General features: G+C 45.7%; 1 protein-coding gene across 21 annotated transcripts in view; it reads left to right on the top strand.

The window, feature by feature from the left end:
* Window positions 1-22,080, top strand: part of LIMCH1 (LIM and calponin homology domains 1) — a 394,191-nt gene that overhangs the window by 308,655 nt on the left and 63,456 nt on the right. For 14 of the 21 annotated variants that reach the window (XM_056125505.1, XM_056125511.1, XM_056125509.1 and 11 more), the window contains 5 exons: window positions 9,515-9,550; window positions 15,110-15,236; window positions 17,276-17,433; window positions 17,615-18,023; window positions 19,807-20,025. In XM_056125505.1, coding sequence (XP_055981480.1) covers window positions 9,515-9,550; window positions 15,110-15,236; window positions 17,276-17,433; window positions 17,615-18,023; window positions 19,807-20,025 — 949 coding nt within the window. The remainder of the gene's footprint in view (window positions 1-9,514; window positions 9,551-15,109; window positions 15,237-17,275; window positions 17,434-17,614; window positions 18,024-19,806; window positions 20,026-22,080) is intronic. The other 7 variants (XM_056125512.1, XM_056125510.1, XM_056125501.1 and 4 more) reach the window with 1 other exon arrangement.

Raw genomic sequence — 22,080 nt, 5'->3', positions numbered from 1 at the left:
AGGCGTTTGCCTTGCACGCGACTGACATGGCCAACCCGAGTTCAATTCCTCCGCTCCTCTCGGAGAGCCCGGCAAGCTACCAAGAGTATCTCACTCACTCGGCAAAGCCTGGCAAGCTACCCATGATATATTCAATATGCCAAATCCAGTAACAAGTCTCACAATGTTACTGGGCCTGCTCAAGCAAATCAATGAACAACAGGAGGACAGTGACAGTGATACTATAAGTCACGATACCTTAATAACAACTTCCAATTGGAAAACAATAAAATCAAATTACATTGTTGTCCACATGAGTCTGCAAATGTCTCCTTTTTGGAAAACAGTTAAAATGGGACAGTTTTTCACACAAGGAACCAATTAGCAGAGAAGGTGAAGAGGCAGGTTGTACTCTTATATTCTTTGAGTTCTCATTAGCTGAGCTGAATGAAGGTTGTCAGGAAGCAGAGAGGAATTTGAATGTTGAGACCATTCAGAATTGAGTTGAACCTGCTTCCAGCAGTACTTGTGATTGAGAAGTTTAATATGTGAACAAGGTTCCTGCTATCTCCAAACTAATCCTAGGGTTGGATTCTGCAGAGCTCATTACTAACATTTCCTGGCATTAGAGAAGACATTCCAGGAGAACTCAGGGACTGGGCCAGAAAAAAAGTTCATTACAGTGACTTGACTAGTGTGGGAATTGGGCATTATGACTGTCACATCGAAATCTTATTGCCATTCTTAACAGTCTTAGCAAGAAAGAGCCCAGCTTTTGCTTCCTAAATGAAGTCAGGGACTCCTCTGGTGGAAAAATTTTGTCTTGCAGTGTCAGAGGGTAGCCAAGATGAAAGGAACCAAAGTACCATTTGAGTCCATGTTTTTGTAGAGAAAGGGGCAGGCTCTTCCATCATTCTTTCTGCATTTCCATCATCTCACCCTCTGCATTTCTCTGCTTTGACGGTCTGTTTATCTGTTCCCCTTTCTACAACCTGATTTTTCTGATGCTGTGGGGGCCTGGATCAAATTGACAGAAACCAGGGCCAAACAAAAGAGGTCAAGTCCACGGTGAACTGTTTTCCTGGGGATCGGTGGAGTGATGCTGCAGAGGGTCTCCAGAAAGTGCCAGATCTTTGCAAGGATGACTTGGCGCGGCGCAGACTTCAGGCCCGCCTGGACCCTCCCCGAGAGGCTCTATGCTTTATCACTGCGTCCACCATCACAGAAGCCGACTTGCAGACTTGGGAGAGGCTGAAAATGTCAGAGAAACCGAGGTGTGTCTGTGGTCCCCTGGATTCCCCTGATTGAGAAATGACTGAACGTTGAAGTCATACACTGCTTCTCCCTTCCTGTCAGTTTAAAAAAGGCCTGGAAAGAAATGACTCTCAAAACACAGAGTCTTTTCTAAATGGTTAAACTTATTCCTATTAAACTTTATAGACCATGTGGACAGTAACATCCTCTTTAATTCAAATGACTGATATGCTGATAGGCTTTACGATAAGGAATTTAATCTTGATTTATTTTAGGGGATATTTTTTGTGAAGTGGGGGAGGCATTACCTGGAAATGCTCCGGGATTATTCCTGGCTCTTTACTCAGGAATCACTCCTGGAGATGCTCAAGGATCTTATGGATGCTGGGGATTGAACCCAGGTTTGCTTCGTGCAAGGCTAGTGCCTTACCTGCTATATCTGTCAGGTCCCCAAACTTGATAAAAAAAAAAAACCTCCACTAATTTTATTTGATTATTATTTGAAGATGGGTGGCATGGAACACACCTGATGGTGCTCTAGGCCCCATATAATGTAGGAGATAGAACTCAAACATGCAAAGCATGCACTCAGCCCTGTGAACTACCTCTCAGGCCCTTAACCTTGACTTTTAAATATATCTGATTATTTTATAGTGCCCATTTTCTTATGCCAGCATAGATGATTTTGGAACTCATCATTTGAGTGTATGGCTCTAGAAGCCAAAGATTTCTTTTCCCAAGCAAGATTAGTCTTTATTTACCTGATTATTGGAAAAGCCATTCTGTTCTAACTACACAGATAGTTTTTATGTGTCTGGTGCCTTAAACACACACACACACACACACACACACACACGTGCACGCACGCACGCAACTCATAGGCTCCACTTCGCCTTAGAAACCTTTAGAATTTATCTCCGGTTCTAACTAGGGATGGAGATGTTGAACACAACAGTGCCCCTGAGCCCTTGCCAGAAATTAAAGCAGAAACTGCCCTCCATGATGATCTTGCTGGCCGCAAAGCCAGGGCGTATAAGAAAGCTTCCGGCCCCAGGCAGAAGTTTGTGCACTTTGGACCAGTGACAGAAATAGATCAGCAGACATGGCAGCGGCTCAGCATTGGCAAGGCCGGGCCCAGGCAGAAGGTGAAAGTCATCAGCTCTGACAGCCAGAGTCAAACTGACTCAGAGTCGCCGTCGTCGGAGGTATCATACAGCTTCCAGGAGGACCCAGTGCACCACCCACGGACCAACCACAGGTATTTGTTGCCCCGCTAAGAGCCGCATGAGAGGCGCTGCTGCTTTCCAAGCCTGCTGGAGCCCATGGAAGGAACCCTCCGTGAAGGATATAGTTTTCAGAGGTGCTTTTGCTGAACTCTGCTGCCTCCGCCTCACCCTGGCAGAGAAGCACGTGCAAGTCATTAACAGCAGGATGCTTTGCCCTGTGGTCCAAAGGAAACTTGATGCTGTGTGCACCATACCGGGGGGGAACTCAGATCCAGCCTGTGATGGCACCAGAGAGGAAAGGGGGCTTTTGTCCTAAATAAGCTTAGAATGGAAAAAGCCAATGGGACTGGAGGTAGGACATTTGCCTTGCATGTGGCCAACCCAGATTCGATTCCCAGCATCCCATATGGTCCCCCAAGCACCACCAGGAGTGATTCCCGAGTGCATGAGCCAGGAGTAACCCCTGTGCATTGCCAGGTGTGACCCAAAAAAGCCGAGAGAGAGAGAGAGAGAGAGAGAGAGAGAGAGAGAGAGAGAGAAGCCGAGTTCAGGTTTCAGAGACTCGTGGGGAGTTAGAGTAGAGGAGTGAGACTGAAAAATTCCTAAGAAAGAATGCTGTGAGGGTTTTGTGGGGTTATTTTTGTGGGGGGAGGGTAAAAGTGATGGGGGTCCACTTCTGGTGGTCCTAGGGAACTTATTCTGGCTCTGTGCACTGGGTTGCTCCCAGCTGTGCTCAGGGGACCATACAGTACCAGGGATTGAACCCAGGCCTCCTGCATGCAAAGTGTGTGCTTGAGTGCATTGAGCTGCCTCTTGGACCTACCCTTGAGTATTTGACCAGCACGGAATGCGCCTGGTGATAAGAGCCATGCCAGCCCTCTTTGGTTTTTCTCAGGTCTGGGCAGGCAGGAGTTTCCCTTCCATTATGCCAACCCAAGTGGGTCATCCCCACTAACCTGCTTCTAGAATAAGAGGCAGCCAGCTACCAGCCTGTCAGCATCAACGCCTCCCATAACTCTTTCTCCTCTCTCGCCACTGCTGCCCCTTGATTCTCAGCAGAAGAGTGAATTCGGGTGTAGATGACTGTTGCGAAAGGGGCTCGTGGCTGGCTTCTGTGTCGGAGTCCCAGGAAGTCCCTGACTGCAGGGTGAGCAGGGCCTCAAGGAGGACAGAGGATGGTGAGCAGCCAGGTTTCTTCCCCGAGAATCAGGCATGGGGTGAAAATCCCGCCCTGGCGGGTAAAGCTCTTCTCTCTGGCTTTAGCCGCATCTGAGCAGCCGCCACGGAGTAGCATGGAAGAGCACGAAGAAGTTACTGGAAGAGATTCGGAGATGCCACCCGAAGCTGAGAGAGCGAGGGAGCATGGCCAGTCACTGTGAGCACCTTGCTTGCCTCCCCGGGTGTGTCAGCCCTGCTGTGTGTGGCTGTCATGTGCGCCGCAAGCAGCTTTGAGCTGCAGAACACCCCTGCAGCTGTTCCCGGATCCAGCATGGAATAAGGTGACTTTCGAGGGGTATAATTAGCCCCAGCTCAGCTCCAGTGCCCTAGCCTCCAGAGGTTGTCACCTTTGCATGGGGCTGCGTGCTGGCCAAATTTCACTTTCAGAAATCCCGAAACCCCCCAAAGAGAGCTTTGCTCAGCTATGAGTCCCAGCTGCATGATGGAGGCCTGCCGTGTGCCTATGTGTGCTCTGCCCCCATGGGCCTTGGCTTCTTGTGTCTTGACATAATGCCCCTGAGAGACGTTGCTGAAAATATCTTTCCCAGGAAGTGGTCTTTGTCTGACGGGACTGAATATGGTCCCAGTTGGTGTCGTCTTTGAGCATAGGACACTCAAAAGTGAAATCATGCAATTTGCAGCACCCTGGTTGAAACTGGAAGCTATCATGTTGCGTGAAGTAAGCCAGAAGAAGAAAGACAAACACAGAATGATCTCTATTTTCTATCTGTAATATGTGGAATTGGGCTGGAGTGATAGCACAGCAGTAGGGTGTTTGCCTTGCACGCAGCCGACCTGACCGACCCGGGTTCAATTCCTCTGCCCCTCTTGGAGAACCCGGCAGAGTTCTTCGCCCGCATGGCAAGCCTGGCAAGCTACCCGTGATGTATTCGATCTGCCAAACACAGTAACAACAAGTCTCACAATGGAGACGTTACTGGGCCTGCTCGAGCAAATTGATGAACAACGAGAGGACAGTAACAGTGACAGTGACAGAATATGTGAAATACTGGATGAGGAAATGTACTGCAATGAAAGGGAATGCCTCAGTCACCCTTGACCCCAGTGTTTAGAGAGGAGAAAGACCAGAGAAGGAAAGAAATCAAGGGGGAAGAAGAGAACTGGAAGTAATGGTGAACAGGCATCAGGGCTTCAGTTATACCAGTGAGTTAGTGGTACAGCCCTATGCCCAAAACACAGACTCAACAAAACTGAAAACATGAGATCTCAGCTGCAACCATTGAAACTTTGTAATATGCGTGTCAAGGTGACAGATGGGGATTGGGGATTGTGGTGGGAATGGACCATGGGAACACTGGTGGAGGAAGTTGACACTGGTGCTGGGATTGGTGTTGAAATATTATAAGCCTAAAACTCAACTATCAATAACTTTCAGAGTTCTTTTTAAAAAAAAATTTTTTTTTTTGCTTTTGGCGTCACACCCAGAGATGCTCAGGGGTTACTTCTGGCTCGTGCACTCAGGACTTACTCCTGGTGGTGCTCTGGGGACCATATGGGATGCTGAGAATCGAACCCAGGTTGGCTTCATGCAAGGCAAATGCCTTACCCGCTGTGCTATCACTCCAGCCACTTTAAAAAAAAAATTTTTTTTTTAAAGGAGGACACTTAGGAGGGTCGCAGCTCCTGCCTGGGGGGGATGTGAACAGAAAAAACAGGAAGTTGAGGATTCCCCCAGAGAATGGACAGAAACAAGATGGTCTCTCTGATACTCTAGATCTAAACCCAAAGCAGTTCCTTCTGGTTCCATTTGCAAAGCACCAGGTTGTAGTGGCACCTGCCAAGGATTCAGCAATAAGGGTAGTCAAGATGGCCCATGCCCTCAGCACGTTGTTTCTCCAGACTGCCCTTGTGAAGTGCTGTGAGTAGGTCATTTCAGCACAAGGACACTTCAAGGCCATTCATCTGCTAATGTAAGTGGAAACGGAATGACTAAAATGAGCCCAGTCTGCCAGGAAAAGTGTCTTTTGTTTTGTTTTGTTTTGTTTTGTTTGCATGTAAGCAGGTACAGAAACTTTAGTTGAGCTATGGATTTTTCACTGTTCAACATTCTTTCCGATTCATCCTCTGGGCAGACTAAATGGAAAGCTCCCATTTCTTCTATCACTGCTAGTAAACGATCTTTCCAGCTCATTTTGGATCCTTCAGCATCCAGGGCAGACTTTCTCACCCCCTTGATTTTATTCTGATTTCAAAGAAGATATAATTCACCTGCAAAATCTAATATTTTCTTTCATTTCATAGTTAATACTGCTTTCTAGAAGTGGAAAACAAATTTCTGGTCCAGGCTCTGACTTAACTTAAAATAAGGAAGGAGTAGGGAAATAGTAATCCTGGACCTTATGGTTTGATTTCAGTTAATATGTGTTGATAGATGGTTTAAGTGGTAAGTGACAGAGGATTGGTCAGCCTGTCCCCCTATGATCACCCTCTTTCCAGAGCCCTGATGTGTGGGGTATCTGTTAAGAAGCAAGTTAGAAAAAACATAAAGTAGGATGTAAGGCCTTGGGGTTGCCTACCGGACAAACTGGATGCTCTCCTATTTACTGATGCCACACACAACCTTATTTAAAAAAATTTAATTATTATGGGTAAGGTAATGTATTTTCAATGATGTCGACATTTATGGTCCTGATGTACACAGTGACCTCCCCTTACCACCACTAACGTACCCAGGCCCCCCACCCACTCCATGTCCATGTCACACTGCATCCAGCTACTCCTCACATCATCTTTGAGAGGAAGAATTTCCACCTGTATTTTACAGCTAGGGTACCAAGGCTTCTGTCTATCCATCGGTCACTTCAGATCTAAGATTTAATGCGTGATGTTCGAGTAGCTAGCCACAATCCCAATGCAATCAGATCCTCACCAGGTCCTAGAGGAGGTCTTGGCTTCTGATCAATGAATTCCCTGCCCTTCTCTCTGCCCTCTCTTGGTGATTCAGCACAAGTCCTTTCTAGGCTGATAAGAGTGAATCACTAGTTGGACCGACAGGAGACAACTTCAGATGACTTAGTGTAATGGCCTGAGAAACTCTCGTTCCCTTTCAACAAATGTTTATTGAGTTATTGCAGGTGAGAATTGCTATGCCAGGGAACAGGGGATCCCTTCAGTGAGCAGTAAAACCTTTTCCTGCTCTACATTCAAATATATATGGAAACATATAACAGCTAGTGATTGATCCTGATGTACTTTATTAGTATTAGAAGTCACAATTGATAGGTGCATGGTATGTTCCCTTATCTTTCTGAATCTGCCTACACTTACACTTTAACTTGTTTAAATTGATTTCTGTGTGTGGCAAGTGCTTATGCCAATTGCAATGTGTCTGACCAATTTTGTACCTAAATGTCTATTTGTACACCTTTCATTTTTTTAAAAAAAATCTCTTTTATTAGTGATTTCTTGACCTTCCCTTTGCTTCTCATATCACTAAGAACAACTGGGAAAGCTATTTGAAGTCCAAGTTCTAATTATCTTCTCTTTAACAACAGAGGCCATCTGCTTAAATCAGTGACTTTTAAAGCTAATCAATTCATCTGAAAGAACTCCCTTAAATCCATAAATTTATACTAGAGGCTTAAAGTAAATAGAGGTTCTCATCGTGGTGGCACTGTTCTTTTCCTTTTGGTATCAGAACATCCACTAAGACTTCAATGAATTCTTGTTGCAAGTCTGGTCTGGTCACTATTCAGGGAAATTGAAAAAATAAAATAAAATCCCTGCCCTCATGAGCTGAAATTGTAGTGTAACTTTACATTGCTTAGCCTAAATATTGGTCAAGTGTGGTTAATTATGTGTGAAGAAGTAGTTTATATTCAAACACATCGTAAGTGCCACATCGCTGAACCTCAGAAACAAAAAGTGGCAAAGAAACCAGACTTGGGGCTGAGGAGATAGTTCCTGGCCAGGAGTGTGTATGCTTGGCATGCTGAAGGTGTGGGTTCAAACCCAGTATTTCATGATCCCCTATAAGTTCCCCCAAGCACAAAGTAGCCCCTGAGCTGCTGGTATGATATACAAACAAATAAAACAAGGCCAGATTTGGAAGAATATATACTTGTCGACCCATTTATGCCAGACCAAGCACACAACACCAATATCTGTGGGTATGTGGTTTGGGAAAACCCCTAGGGGTATATGTCTGTGGTAGTAAACTTTCTAATGAAGCATTGATTTAAATTTCAAATAGAGATATAAAACCACATACCAATTCTTAATGGATTATTTCCAGGTTAACCATTGTTCAGAGGAGCTTCTCTGCTCCTTCCAGGCATAATTTAGAAAGCACCATATTTGAATAAGTCTGTTCCTGGAGGTTTATTCATTACCCTTGACACATTGATCCACACTTCAGAATTAACTATTGTTGCACTCTTTCTTGATATGAATGAATCCATTGGTTTTTTTGCCTTAATGTCATGGTATTTGGGGGAAGTTGGATGCCTCACCTTCTGAAACTGGAGAAATTTAAAATGTGTGTTAGTGCCAAAAGAAAGCCATCCACAGCCCCTTTCCTGATCTTCCCTTGAGCCGTTTCTACAGAGATCTCAGGCTTTGCATGCTGGAGCTGCCTTCATTGTGAACAAAAAGAGCCAAGAATAAATGCAGACTGTTTGACAATGAAAAAGAATTTAAAAAGCATGAACCAAGGGTGTTCGTGTGTAGATCATGTGTTCTGGTTTCTCTAAGATAATAGGAAGAGATCTTTAAAAAATTGCTGTTTTCCCCATAAATTGTTATGAAACTGAACATGGGACCAAGTAATTTTTGCTGACAACCCCAAAATTAACTTTATTGGAAACTGAAAGCAGGTCACATTTTCTTCACTTAAATAATTCTTTGTCCACCATCAGAGTGCAGGAATGAGCAGCTTTTCAGGGTGTAGGTAAGCGAGAACCTTCTGTTAAAATTTCCTTCTGCTAAAAGAACAGTCATTTATGAGAGCTACCTTTTTAAAAATCTGCTTAAAATATTCTTTAAAATGTGCTTGTATATTCTAACTTATTTTTTAATTTGATTGTTTATTGTGCATACTTAAACTTAAAGAACATATATCACAGAGAATACAACTTTACAATTCTGAATTATCAGAAGATCATAAAAGGTGTGTGTGTGTGTGTGTGTGTGTGTGTGTGTGTGTGTGTGTGTGTGTGTGTGGTTTCTTAAAGCTATGGAATATCACCCAAGTCTGGTTTTGATTAAGACTGCCAGTTTTCTAGGAATTGTGGTTTTTGTCAAATGCATGTGGAAGGCCCTGGTTGGGGTTCTGCCTGGAGTTCTGGTTTGTTTTCAGAAAAGTACAGAAATGCTTTTTTGATGTCATGTGTGCAAAAGCATTAACAAACACATCAGGGAAAGGGTCAGTAAGTGTGTGCTTGTGTGTGGAGTGTCCATTACAGTCTATTACTGCCACAAGATAGGTATAAACAGTTAACTGTGTGTGAATGCCGGCAACCCAGGTTTGATTCGAAACTGCCATCTCTAAACACACTGGTCTGCATCGAAGCCTTTGTATGCTTATATGGGATGCATTGTTCCTTTGTGAATAGCATGAGGGATTATTTTCACATCTCTTCTGGATTTTAACACAATTTTGCATTCTTTAGAAATGCTAACACTTTTTTTTTCATTTTCAGCTGTTAACAGACTGTTGCTAATTGTGTAAAGATATTTCTCTTACAGTATAATCAGCAAAAAAAAAAAAAAGGTTTGGCGCACACACATGTATTTCACCAGTAGCTTTTATTTCCAGCTTGGTTATGGTGTGAACCTTGTCTCTTGCCAATTCTCTAATTTTGTATTTGGTCTTGTAGATACGGTCCAAGAACTCCTGTGTCTGATGACGCAGAGTAAGTTGTCTTGTATTCATAGGAATACATTACTTACCAGCCTAAACTGCATGCTTCTACTGACCACTAATTGAAATGCAATTGATAAAACATTGACCTGACTAGCTAACCAACTTTGGCAGGATGCACTTGAAGTTGGAATGCAGAACATGTGTTCTGTGCAGGAGAGAGGAATAGAAAAGCAACTTAAGCATGATTCTAACATGCAGCTGCCACTTAAAACTTAAACCAGTTGCTTTTCATAGAAGGGGCGTGTTCCCATGGATGCCGGTATGGGTTGAATGTAAGTCCCCCTTCTGAACCCTGGAATGGCTAAAAGATTATTCTGCATTTCTCTTTTTTTCTTTTATTTTTAACTAAGAACTTTGTATTTTTATTTATTTATTGGTTTGGGGACCACACCCAGCAATGCTCAGGGGTTAGTTCTGGTTCTACATTCAAGAATTCTGGCAGTGCTCAGGGGAACATAGGGGATGGCTGGATTCGAACCTGGGTCAGCTGTATGCAAGCCAAGCACCCCTACTCACTGTACTCTCCTTCAACCCCTCACCTTTTCTTCTTGGTAGGTTGGGACTTGGAGTTAACAAGGAAGCAGTCATTTTCCTAGCCACATTTTTTTTCTGAATTGAGAAAAAAAAATTCCTAACCCACTAATTACAGAGTCAGATACCCAAATTCCTGCCAGGTTGGAGTAAACTGTGGACTGTCAGAGATCTCAGCATTGGGGCTTTGTTCAAGTTGCATAGCAAAGCAAGAGGTCAAGCTCTGAAACACGGCCAGTGCTTTGTCCCCTGTTGCCTGGTTCCACTCCTCTCGGAGATCCAGTCCCCATCCCACAACTCACATAAAAATTCAAGAAAACTCCACAGACTCTTCTTTGGATTGCATTAACTCCCTGTCAGAAATGTTTGCCCATATGCAGTATCCTGGAAACTAGGGTCAGCATTTGCTCTAGGGCCTGCAATCTAGCTTGACTTAGAGTATTTGTATTTTAAGAATTCCAATTTCTGGGCTGGAGAGATATAGTACATTGGGCAGGGTACTTGCCTGGCCTGCGACTAAGCCACATTCCATCCCCAGCACCCATTACAGTTTCTCCAACCTTGCCAGGAGTGATCTATGAGCCCAGAGCCAGGAATAAACATTGAGCATCATCAGGTGTATGCCCTACTACCACTAGCACCACCAAATTTAAGAGAAAATGATAAGAAATCAGACTTTTATCTCCTTCAGCCATCAGCATGCTGAGTCCCATTCTGTGATCTCACTTGATGGTGTCAGGCCACCCTGGCATTCTTCCTGCCTGTCTCCTGGACAGAGCCATGCTCTTCACCCTAGAGTGGAGATGCCAGAGCCATAGTATAGCAGGAAGGGCATTTTTTTTTTGCATGTGCTGACCCTGGTTCGTTCCCTGGCATCCCATATGATTCCCTGAACAACCCTGGCAGTGATTCCTGAGGAGTGCAGAGCCAGGAGTAACCCCTGAGCATCACCCAGTGTGCCTCCAAAACAAACAAAAATAAAAAAGACACAAGTTTCATTTCCACCACTGATGATGAGATGGGACTGAGCATACTCTGTGCCCCAGGTGTGGTACGCCCGTGTTCGTGGTCAAACTGGCCATGAGTTGTGTCCTCTTCGTTCAAAGCAGCCTAACTCCCCAGCCTAGGACACAGGCTTGTGGTATATCATCTAGGCTGGCATTATGGCCTGACTGATAAAACACCCATGTGACAGAAGCAAATTCTGCCCGAGCTCCATAGACTGCCTGGAGTTAAAGTGTCTCTAAAATTGGACCATGGTGATTCCTTTCAAACTCTGCCATCGCAAGAGTCCACAGTTACTGAAAGGATCATTTTATCCAGTGGATGGGAATTCAGATTTGGTGAGGTTTTTAGTTTGGGGCCATACCTTGTGGTTCTCCAGGGTCCATGGGGTGCTCGGGACCAAGAAGGACCTCATGCATACAAACCATGCTGAGCATGCACTCAGCCACTTGAACTATGTCTCCTGGGTATAAAATCTTACCCACAGGAAAAACGAACCATTTATTAATAGAGTGGTAGAAGGGCACTTCCTGCTGTCCTTTACAGTTACAAAAAGCTGCCTCACTCGCAAAGAAAGGTAAAAGGAACATCATTTCTCTGAGGTCTTAATCTCGGAAAATCCAAAATGCCGCCTTCCTGTTTGGAGTAGACACAATTCACGTGAAACCAAGTGGGGAAACAAAATGGAAAATGTGCCTATCTGGAGTTTATTTTTAAAACAGAAACATAGAATATGTTTATTCCCTCGCCGCCCCCCCCCCCCTTTCACAAAACCTCTCAGGGCAATTATTGGCACAGGCTCTATTTATTCATAATTGACACATTCTTAAAATACAGCCCCAATCAAAACAAGATGTGCCCTTTAAGGAAAATGCAGGTCCGGGGCAGACCTACCACACAGGCAAACAGAAATTTCCGCCTCCTGGCCGCCCAAGAATGTTTCCATAGATTAAGTTTCACCTTCTTGCCCTTTTCCTTCACTTCCACATGCCTCCTTTCCCAACCTTCTACCCACCTACCCAGCCGGGATATTGTGAGACGCAGGCCGGGTTTATTCTTAAGTCCCTTCTGTTTGTTGCATGTGACTCAGAAGCAATCGCAGGCACCCCCTGGACATAATTTCATCCCAGCCCTCAAACATTCCAGCCCAGGGCTGGGGATGGAGGATGGAGCTCAGTGGTAGAGCACATGTTTCATCTGGAAGAGGCCTGGGTTCCATTCCCCTACCCACCCACATGCCAACCTCCTTCCCCCCCCCCCCCCAAGTCATGTGCTTTGCACCCAAGGGCCAGGCTGATTGTGCTGAGAAGCTCGTTTAGTGCCAGTTCCCTCAGGATTCCGGGATCTGGACTCCTCTGGGGTCCCCAGCCCATCCCTAGACACGCACACCATCATCCCAGACCCCATCAACCTCTGAGTGGGGAGCCTCTTCCCCGCCGTGACTCGGCTCCCTTTCTGTCTGGTCCTATCAGCTCTCAGCTTTTTTAGCTCCTGTTTTTGATTAGAATCTCCCAAACCTGCCTGGAGTGACCCCTGAGCACAAAGCCAGGAGAAAGCCCTGAGTATTGCTGGGTGACATCTCCCTCCCCCCGCCCCAAATAAATAAAATCCACTCTGTGTGTGTGTGGGGGGGGGGGATAGTCATTGCTAGTGTAGGAAAGGGTACACAAGAGCTTCTTTGCTTTTGCTTTTCATCACCCTCGTTTGGCGGCTTGAGGGTGGGATGCCCACAGCTTCCTGGGGCAGCAGAGGTTCAGGCCAAGAGGATAAGCCTGCATGCCTTCTCCCAGGCCCTCCACATCCATCCCAGAGCTCACTACACCCCAAACTCTGGAGAAGACTGCTCTCCTCCCAGGTCCTAGAAAAAGACTCTTATGATTAACCATTGTGGTCTCAATCAAAGTTCTGTCCTTTTAGCCCTTTTAATTTTGAGGGATTTTTTTGGTACTGGGACCACAACAGCAGTACTCAAGGTTTTGTCATGGCTCTGTGCTCAGGTATCACTCCTGAACAGGCTCAAGGAGCCACAGGGGATGCCAGGGATTGAGCCCCAGGTTGGCCCTGTGCAAGGCAGGCGCCCTGCTTGCTGTACTATCTCTCCAGCCCAAGTCCTGCCCTTTGAGAAACAACAGTGGAAAAGTCCAAGAAAGGAGTGTCCCCGATCCCACATCTCCCATGCCATCTGCCTAGACCCTAGTAAATGATCCATGTCCCAGAACAGCCTTTCCTAGCGTCTCCCACCATGTCTAAGATTGGAGAGACCTTAAAAGATAAACTGCCTGAATTAATTCCATGTACAGGTAAGATGTTTCTGAAACAGTCACTAGAGAAGGAGCTCTCCTCTATGGATGGGAATTTCGATCTATGATGTGTGAAGAATCATGGATAAGATCTTCCTACCCAATCCCACAAATCCCTTAATCTTTCCTACCCAACATTCAAAATAAGATAGAGGTGCAAATTATTAGTCCTCCTCCATGTTGGTATTTTTGGGTAAGGCCAAGTGGCTCCTCCAACACTCACTACACTGTAGGATTGGAATGTCCACATGGCTGGTCAGCAGGGCCATGCTCACAGAGTCAGGCAGGGACATTTTCTGCAGCCCTGTTCCCCTTGGGAATAACTAGCGACACCTTCCATTTCCGCTCTCATGTCAAACTTCACCCACAGCTGGAACCTCCACTCAAATTCATACTGAGTGAACTAACTAAAGCCCAGGGCTGTTGACATTGCTTGGGGAATCATCTACTTCCAGAGAGCTGCCTGCTCAGGACCCCACTGGCGTCTCTAGATGCTGGTTCCAGTCTGCTCCTGTTGACAGCAACATTGGGCATCCTTGAGGATGCCTGGAACTCACTGGGGCCTGAGTACGGGGGATTTTCTTCTTTGTGTAAAGTTGGTTTCAGGATGGGACCTTTACTGACTTCTGTTCCCAGCAGATCCCACTGAACTTGCAAAGATTTTTTGATTAGGGAACTATTTAATGTGAGTGGCTCCTAAGTTAGTTACCTCCTAAGGAGATTTTTTTTAAGAGGAGAGAGGAGGAGGATATTGCTTTTCTCTTTATTTGTTTCCATCCTGCTGTTCCCAGCTTTCACTATCACACAGGTACAGATAAGCATCACTAGAGAAGCCCGGGGTCTTGCCAAATATTTAATAAGCTCACATATAAGATCAGGGATATAAAGGGCTCCAGAAATTGCTTTCCTATCCCTTTTCTTTTAAAAGAGTAAATTCAGAAGTCGCCAAAAACAACAATAACAACAAAAACCCCAAAAAGTAGTAAAGCAATGGGGAGAATATTAGGATGCTGATTGACATATTTTATTCCTTCTGTTATTCTAAAATACCTAAGAGTCTCTGAGTCCAAGAAGCCATCAACTGCATGATCCACTTAGGGCAATATAAATAGGAAGAACCACGTCAAATATCAAAAGCATCACAAATTCAGAGTTGTTCAGTGTATCCCCAATTCAGAAAATCCAGTATGAAAAAGTGGACGTCTTAGACTCGGGGACCATATGTCTATTTTCTTAAAATTTTTGAGAATAAAAAAATTACCTCTGACTAAAGCCAACTCTTTACACAGAAACACTTGTTCTACACATTTCACTTCATGCAACGCATCTCTCTCCCCACACTCTCCCTGTGCGACTCCTTTTAATTCCTGTATTTTTAAATGCGTTTCGGAATGAGGAACCCAGCCCTGAGAATACTTTTCTAGCTCTTCTTTAAACTTTTTTTTTTTTGGCAGCTGCATATAATGCAGCTGAGCTGATGCAGCCACTGCTGCAGAAAAAAAAAGTGGTTACTTTTGCCTTTTGTGACCAAAGGAGAAGGGATGGGGACTGCCAGCATGCCCACTGCCCGCTCCGGGGGGTATCAGAACTGACTGCAAGTCCCGCGGCTCTTTTCCCTTCTCCCGGCGCGGGAGCGCCCCCACGCGGCCCGAGGCGGACCGACACGGTGGGCGCTGATCCCGCGGGGGTTTGTCTGTTCTCTCCACGCTCAGGAGCACGAGTATGTTTGACATGCGGTGCGAGGAGGAAGCCGCGGTCCAACCGCACAGCAGGGCCCGCCAGGAGCAGCTGCAGCTGATAAATACCCAGCTGCGCGAAGAGGACGACAAATGGCAAGACGTGAGTGCTGGCCAGGGCCTCGGGCAGCTCTGCGGACAGCAGAGAAGCAGGCGGGGCAGGGAGACTTGCTCTTGGAATCAAGGCAAAGCCCAGGAATGGGAGCCTCGAATAGCATTGAACTTTCTTTGGTTTTATTTATTTGGGTGAAGGGGGCGCCCAGGCTTGGCTGGTGTGGTGAGGGGTGCAGGTGTCTTTCCGGCAATCTTTGCCCACCGGGCTTATTGCAGCAATGACCAGGTGCTGCTCTGGCCCACAGGTTCTGGGGGCCACCAAGGCTACACCTAGCAGTGCTCAGGGAAGCCATGCAGGACTGCAACTAAACTCCAGTCCTGGTGCCTGTTCTGATCTTGTACCCGCCTGACCCCAGAGCTATTCCCCGTCCCCCTACCCAATCCCCCCACACTCCTCCTAAAGTTTAAAGAGAACTTTAAACCCTGACATCCATCATTGTGGCAACTGAAAGAAGGTTATAGCAACCTGGAGTCCGAGGAGTGAATGACCCAGACATGTCACTAGCAAACACCTTTGCTAGAAGCTTGGCCACAAAGGAGAGAGCAAGTAGAGGGGAGCCAGTAACTGGCCCACGTGGAGCTGGGAAGGGCTCAGTGTCCTTCTGAAGCACAGCTTTGAATCTGACCATGACAATGGTGTCACTGTCACTGTCCTCCCGTTGTTCATCAATTTGCTCGAGCGGGCCCAGTAACGTCTCCATTGTGAGACTTGTTACTATGTTTGGCATATTGAATACATCACGGGTAGCTTGCCAGGCTTTGCTGTGCGTGTGATATACTCTCGGTAGCTTGCCGGGCTCTCCAAGAGGGGCGGAGGAATCGAACCCGGCTCGGCTGGGCTGGCTGCGCACAAGGCAAATGTCCTACTGCTGTGCTGTCGCTCCAGCCCGACAGCGAGCAAATTCCTGGGGCTTGTCCTGTTCTCTCTCTTATTTAAAAAAAATGTTTGATTTTGATTTGGAATCTCACCAGTCAGTGCTCGGGACTTACTCCTCACTCTGAACTCAGAGCTCCTTCCTGGTGAGACTCAGGGAACTATATGGATGCCAGGGATTGAACCCAGGTCAGCCGCGTGCAAAGCAAGTGTCCTACCTACTGTAGTACAGCTCCAATCACCCAGGCATATTCTAGGTGCTTGCTGGCATATAATCATTCTCATCATCCTCTTAGGATGTCGCATATAGCAATGCCTGAGGCTCTCAGTACCACAGGCAAGTCCCAGGTGAGTATCAGTGAGTGAGAGCAGGATTAGAGAGAGAAAAGGCAGCTGCTGACCTGAGGAAGGTGTGCTGAGAGCCAGGGAGGGCAATGCATTGAGAAAGAGATGAGAAGCTAGTGTTTCCAGAGAGCTCTCATAATCGCTCTTATAAACTTGAATTTACCATTTGCCCAGAACTCTGAGGTCTGCCGGTCTCTCTTCCTGTGTGTCGCCTATGGCTCACAACTCTCATGACAGGCTGTAGGAGGATGTTATTATTGTACCCATTTTAGAGATGACGGAACCAAGGTACAGAGAAGCTAAGAAACATGCATTAGGTGCCAGGCATGGGTGAGATGGGGATGGGGTGGTTTCCCACAGCCACAGAACTGCATTCTGGTTATCAGTGCATTTACACAGAGATTGATCAGTTCTGGAAGAACCCAAACTCCATTTTTCCCTTGCCTTTTAGTTTAGTTTTTTTTTTTTAACCTCCTTTCTCTAGAGAAATTGTGTTGGTCCTATGAGTTATTCTTACTCCCCTACAGTGAAACAAGTCCATTGATACTGCTGAGGGCATACATAGGAAGAAATGAAGTTTCTGACTTCATTATTGCATTGTGAAGTAATGCTGTAAAGTGTGGAAACTGACATGAAATGGACTCTGTGTTCATATTGCCATTCCTCTTCCTCCAGATGTACCTGTAGTGTGAATGCCCTGGTGTCAGTGTGCCCCAGAGTTAATGCCCCCTCAGCTGTGCAGATTGGAAAGAGCTTATGGGCTAGTCTGATCAGGGATGTTCTCTCCCCTATTTCTGCACCCCACCTAGGACCTGGCTCGTTGGAAGAGTCGTAGAAGAAGTGCTTCCCAGGACTTAATCAAAAAAGAGGAAGAAAGGAAAAAAATGGAGAAGTTACTGGCTGGAGAGGATGGGATAAGTGAACGGAGGAAAAGCATCAAAACCTACAGAGAGATCGTACAAGAAAAGTGGGTTCTTTCTGTTGGTGTTGGTTTTTAACGTGCCCATTGTATTTTCTCTAAAACCCACGGCTGATGAGCTGCAAAGGCTCTGCACCCCTGTCCCAGGTAGCCTGTGCTGTGTCCTCAGCCCTCCCGTGTTTGTGTTGCTGATGTTATTCTTGCTTCTCTCCCTTCATCCCTCCTCTAGAGAGCGGCGAGAGCGGGAGCTGCATGAGGCCTACAAGAATGCGCGGTCCCAGGAGGAGGCGGAAGGCATCCTGCAGCAGTACATTGAGAGATTCACCATCAGTGAGGCGGTGCTGGAGCGCTTGGAGATGCCCAGGATTCTAGAGAGAAGCCATTCCACAGAGCCCAACTTCTCCTCCCTGCGGAGTGATCCCAACCCCATGAAGTACCTGCGGCAGCAGTCACTGCCTCCCCCCAAGTTCACTGCCACCGTGGAGACCACCATCTCTCACCCCGGCATGCAGGAGGCCAGCATGGCTGCTAGCAGTGGGTCTCCCAGCAAAACGGTCCCCCCCAAAGCAGTGCCTATGCTGACAGCCAAGCCTTATTCTCAGCCCAAGAACTCACAGGAAGTCCTGAAGACCTTTAAGGTAGGAGGAATTCTCTAAATGTTAAACCTGGATCCCAGGGGCTGGAGAGATAGCACAGTGGGTAGGGCATTTGCCTTGCACGTGGCCGACCCGGGTTCGATTCCCAGCATCCCATATGGTCCCCTGAGCACCGCCAGGAGTAACTCCTGAATGCAGAGCCAGGAGTAACCCCTGTGCATCGCCAGGTGTGACCCAAAAAGCAAAATAAATAAATAAATAATAAACCTGGATTCCAGGAAGTGCATGGAAAGAAATGTGAAGAAAATGCACTTAGGGGCTGGGGAAAGAGCCAGAGGGCTGGAGCTCAGCCTTTTGCATGTGGGCCACCCAGCTCCATCCCAGTCCCCCAACACTGCCCACCAAAAACAAACCCCTTCCCAGCAGGTTTGACCCCCCCTTTCCCAAAATACTGTCACTGTCACTGTCCTCCCGTTGTTCATTGATTTGCTGGAGCGGGCCCAGTAACATCTCCATCATGAGATTTGTTGTTACTGTGTTTGGCATATGATTATTTGTTTTTTTTGTTGGGGGGCCACATCTGGTGATACTCGGGGTTACTCCTGGCTCTGTCACTCTGGCACATTAAAAACCAACACCAACAGAACCCAATGTCTTCCTGATAGTGCTCTGGGGACAATTATGGGATGCCAGAGATCAAAGCTGGGTCAGACATGTGCTACAAGGCCAATGCTCTACCCATTATACTATTGCTCCTGCCCCTAAAGTGCCATTAGTTATAATATAGAAGCAAAACTTCCACATTTACATTCGGGATGTTGATATGTCTCTGGAGTTGTGGTTTGCACACAGTTCAAGGTTACAAGTTCCTCTCAATTCAGATTTTGAACATGAATGGATTCTTGTAAGATTGGAAGTTGACTTGTCTCTGTAAGCAAGATCTGTGTTCTGCTTCCAGATAGTGGCACGGTTTTAATTTCCTGATACCCTAGGGACCTCTAGGTACGTAGGGAAAATACTTCCATGATAAATTTAAATGGTCTTAGATATAGCTGAAAGCAATCATATCTACTTCTAGTCTAGGAAGAAACAGACATAACCCCCAAATTGTGCTACTGTTGGACAATGCACACATGAGATGTACTTGGTCCACAATCAAAACAGGTTTTTTAATATTTTTTTAACCAATGAATGTGAAAGAATTCTAGAACCCAAGAGTCTTTCATTTCCTTAAATTCCTGTACTCATATGCTGAGTCTTCCTTGCCCCGGGCAGGTGAGTGAGTGAGAGTAAGCGTGCACATTTCAAAGACAATGTCTGTGTTAATAAAATATTCCATATGAAAACATTTTTATAAAAATTAAGAGAGCCTTAAAGATAGTATTTATATAAAACAATGTTTAAGCTTCTTTTTCTATCAAGTAATGTGGGCTAGTTTTCCTTAGTATTTAATACCACTGAAACAATATCAAGAAATTATACACTAGATTAAATAAGTAAACTATTATCTTATTATGCCTGGCTTTGGATGAAAATACTCTAGTTACTATAATATATTTTTCAGAAGTAAATAGGAAATTATTCTATCAAAGCTATTTTAAGTATCAACATTATTTTAGGTATCATTGTAACTTTAAATTATTAAAGTTACAATAATAATTTTTTTAAAAAAGAATAGTATTTATAGGAGTCCTCATTTCTAGAGCCAGCGGAAGCATCAGAGCCCTTCATTGCCTGGCTGTGTTTGTGCATATTTGAGAGGTTCTGAATTTGGGAGCTCATCTTCCAGGGGAAGTAGCTGCTTTTATTGGTTCTGATTTTATAGGTCGATGGGAAAGTCAGCATGAATGGAGAAACAGTTCATTCTGATGAGGTAGAGAAGGAACAGGAGTGCCTCATGCTGGCCCCAGTCCCTTCAGCACCCTCACCCCAGACTCTGGATACCACGGTCAGTGTGCACGGAGACCCCATGGAGACACAGCAAGACAACAGTAGCTTGGAGATCAGCATAAAGGAGCCAAGTTCTGCTCTCCCGGAATCAACCGTAAGAACCAAACTATTTTTTTTTTAACTCTTCAGAATAACTGAATCAGGCATCTGTTTAAAAAAAAAAGAAGTAGGGGCCAGGAAATAGTATAGTAGTTGGGGGCTCATGCCTTGCATGTATCCAACCCAGGTTTGATTCTCAACATCCCATGGTCTCCAGAGCATCACCAGGGGCAATCCTGGGGACCCCTCGCACCAACAGTGGTCCAAGTATCCCTGATCATGCGAGCAGTGTGATTGCATCCTTGGACCCCTGTACTGAACTACTGAACTGCCAGCCTGAGCCCTGCTTTAGAGACCCCCATAAACAAACACGCAGATCGCAAACATGTTTCTCACAGTTATTCCTTTAGACATGGATCTGTCATTTGATTATAATGTTATAACAAAATCCCGACATGCATTATGAATTAACCCACCGAAATATTTTGGTCTCAGGGACATATACTGGCTTGAGTACAACCCAGGTGCCAGCTGGGCAGCCTTCCCCTTGGCTATGATTCCCTCCAGCCTCTGTGCTAACTTCTGAGGGAAACCTTTAGGCATGTTTTTTCTTTTTTTAAATGTATTTTTCGTTTTGCGGACTACACTCACTGGTGCAAGGGGGCTATTTCCAAGGATGTGTAAGGGTTCTGGGGATCAAATCCGGGCCTCCTGCCAACAAAGCACATGCCATCAGTTGAGCAGTCTCTCCTGTTCCCTTTGGTGTCTCTTGATGTGGAAGTACATACCCTGGTTGACACACTTCCCTTCAGGGGAACTTTGCCCTGTCCATCTGCCCAGGCCCAAGCCCCACACTTTTCTCAGGCCATCTTTCCCACTGGAATGGGGCCCCATGCCAGTCCTGCAAAACCTCACCATTTGTTTAGGTGTGGTAGTGTACCACACCCAGCAGTGCTCAGGACTTATTCCTGGCTCTGCTCTCAGGGATCACTCCTGGCACTGTTCAGGAGACCATTTGGGGTGGCAGGAATGGAACCCAGGTTAGCTACAGTCAAGGCAAGAGCCTTCCCTCTGGCTCTAAGACAACATTTGAACCTAACAAATAGCCTCTTTGGGACCACAGCTAATGCTGTTTGGGAATACTTTCCTCTTGCCTGAATATACTTCGTTCCTGAAGCTTATGCAAAACTAAAGTTTTTTTTTTCAATTTTTATTAGTGAAACACCATGAGGTACAGTTGTAGACTTACAATTTTTTGTGCCTCGGTTTTAGTTATACAATGATTGAGTACCCATTCCTCCACCAGTGCCCATTCTCCACCTCCAGTGCTCCCAGTATCCCTCCCATCCCCCCATCTCACCCCACCCCTGTGGCAGGGCATTCCCTTTTGTTTTCTTTCTCCCTTTGGGTGCTGTTTGCAAAAGAGGCATTGAGTGCCAATCATGTTCGGCATGCTGAAAGTAGGCTAAAAATAAACTTGAAATAGAAAGAATCCTAAAGAAACATGCCAGGAAACATCCAAACCCGAAGTGGTCTTACTGGCTTTCTTCCCTGAGACCAGCCTGACGCTGGGCAGCCTCAGGAGGCAGCTAGGAACTCCCCAAAAGTCTAAGTCTCTGTTCTTTCTTAGAAGCTCAGCCTCTGTGAAGCAGTTTCTGGCTCTCTAAAGCCTGGAGGCTGTGATTGTGCCAAGCATTGTTGTGCCTCTAGTGTTTTAGTTATATAAGCTATATAAGCTATAAATTATATAAGTTAGTTATTTAAGGAGCCACTGCATTATTTTCTGTGTAGATGGCACCGATGTATGTCCTTGGGTTAGACTAGAAGCCAAGGTATTAGGTATGATGGGCAATTTTAGTTCATTCTCAGAATATTCTTTTCACTAACTATTATTGTAGGTGATGTGGGTAAAGTGAAAGAGGTAGCCTTGAGAAAATAGTGCTTCCACCTATACACTACCCAGGTAATACCTGGAATCGGTCAGCACAGATTAAAGTCTGTTAAGAGCATCTACATGGCACAGATGCTCATGTCCCACCACCCTTCTGGACAGCTGCCAAGCCACTCCTGAAATCCACTTGTTCTGCACCATGCAGTCTCTGGTGCCCAC

This window comes from Sorex fumeus, unplaced genomic scaffold, assembly GCF_029834395.1.
Source record: "Sorex fumeus unplaced genomic scaffold, SorFum_2.1 ptg000055l, whole genome shotgun sequence".
Taxonomy (NCBI): Eukaryota; Metazoa; Chordata; class Mammalia; order Eulipotyphla; family Soricidae; genus Sorex; species Sorex fumeus.
This window is presented reverse-complemented; position numbering and strand designations above follow the sequence as displayed.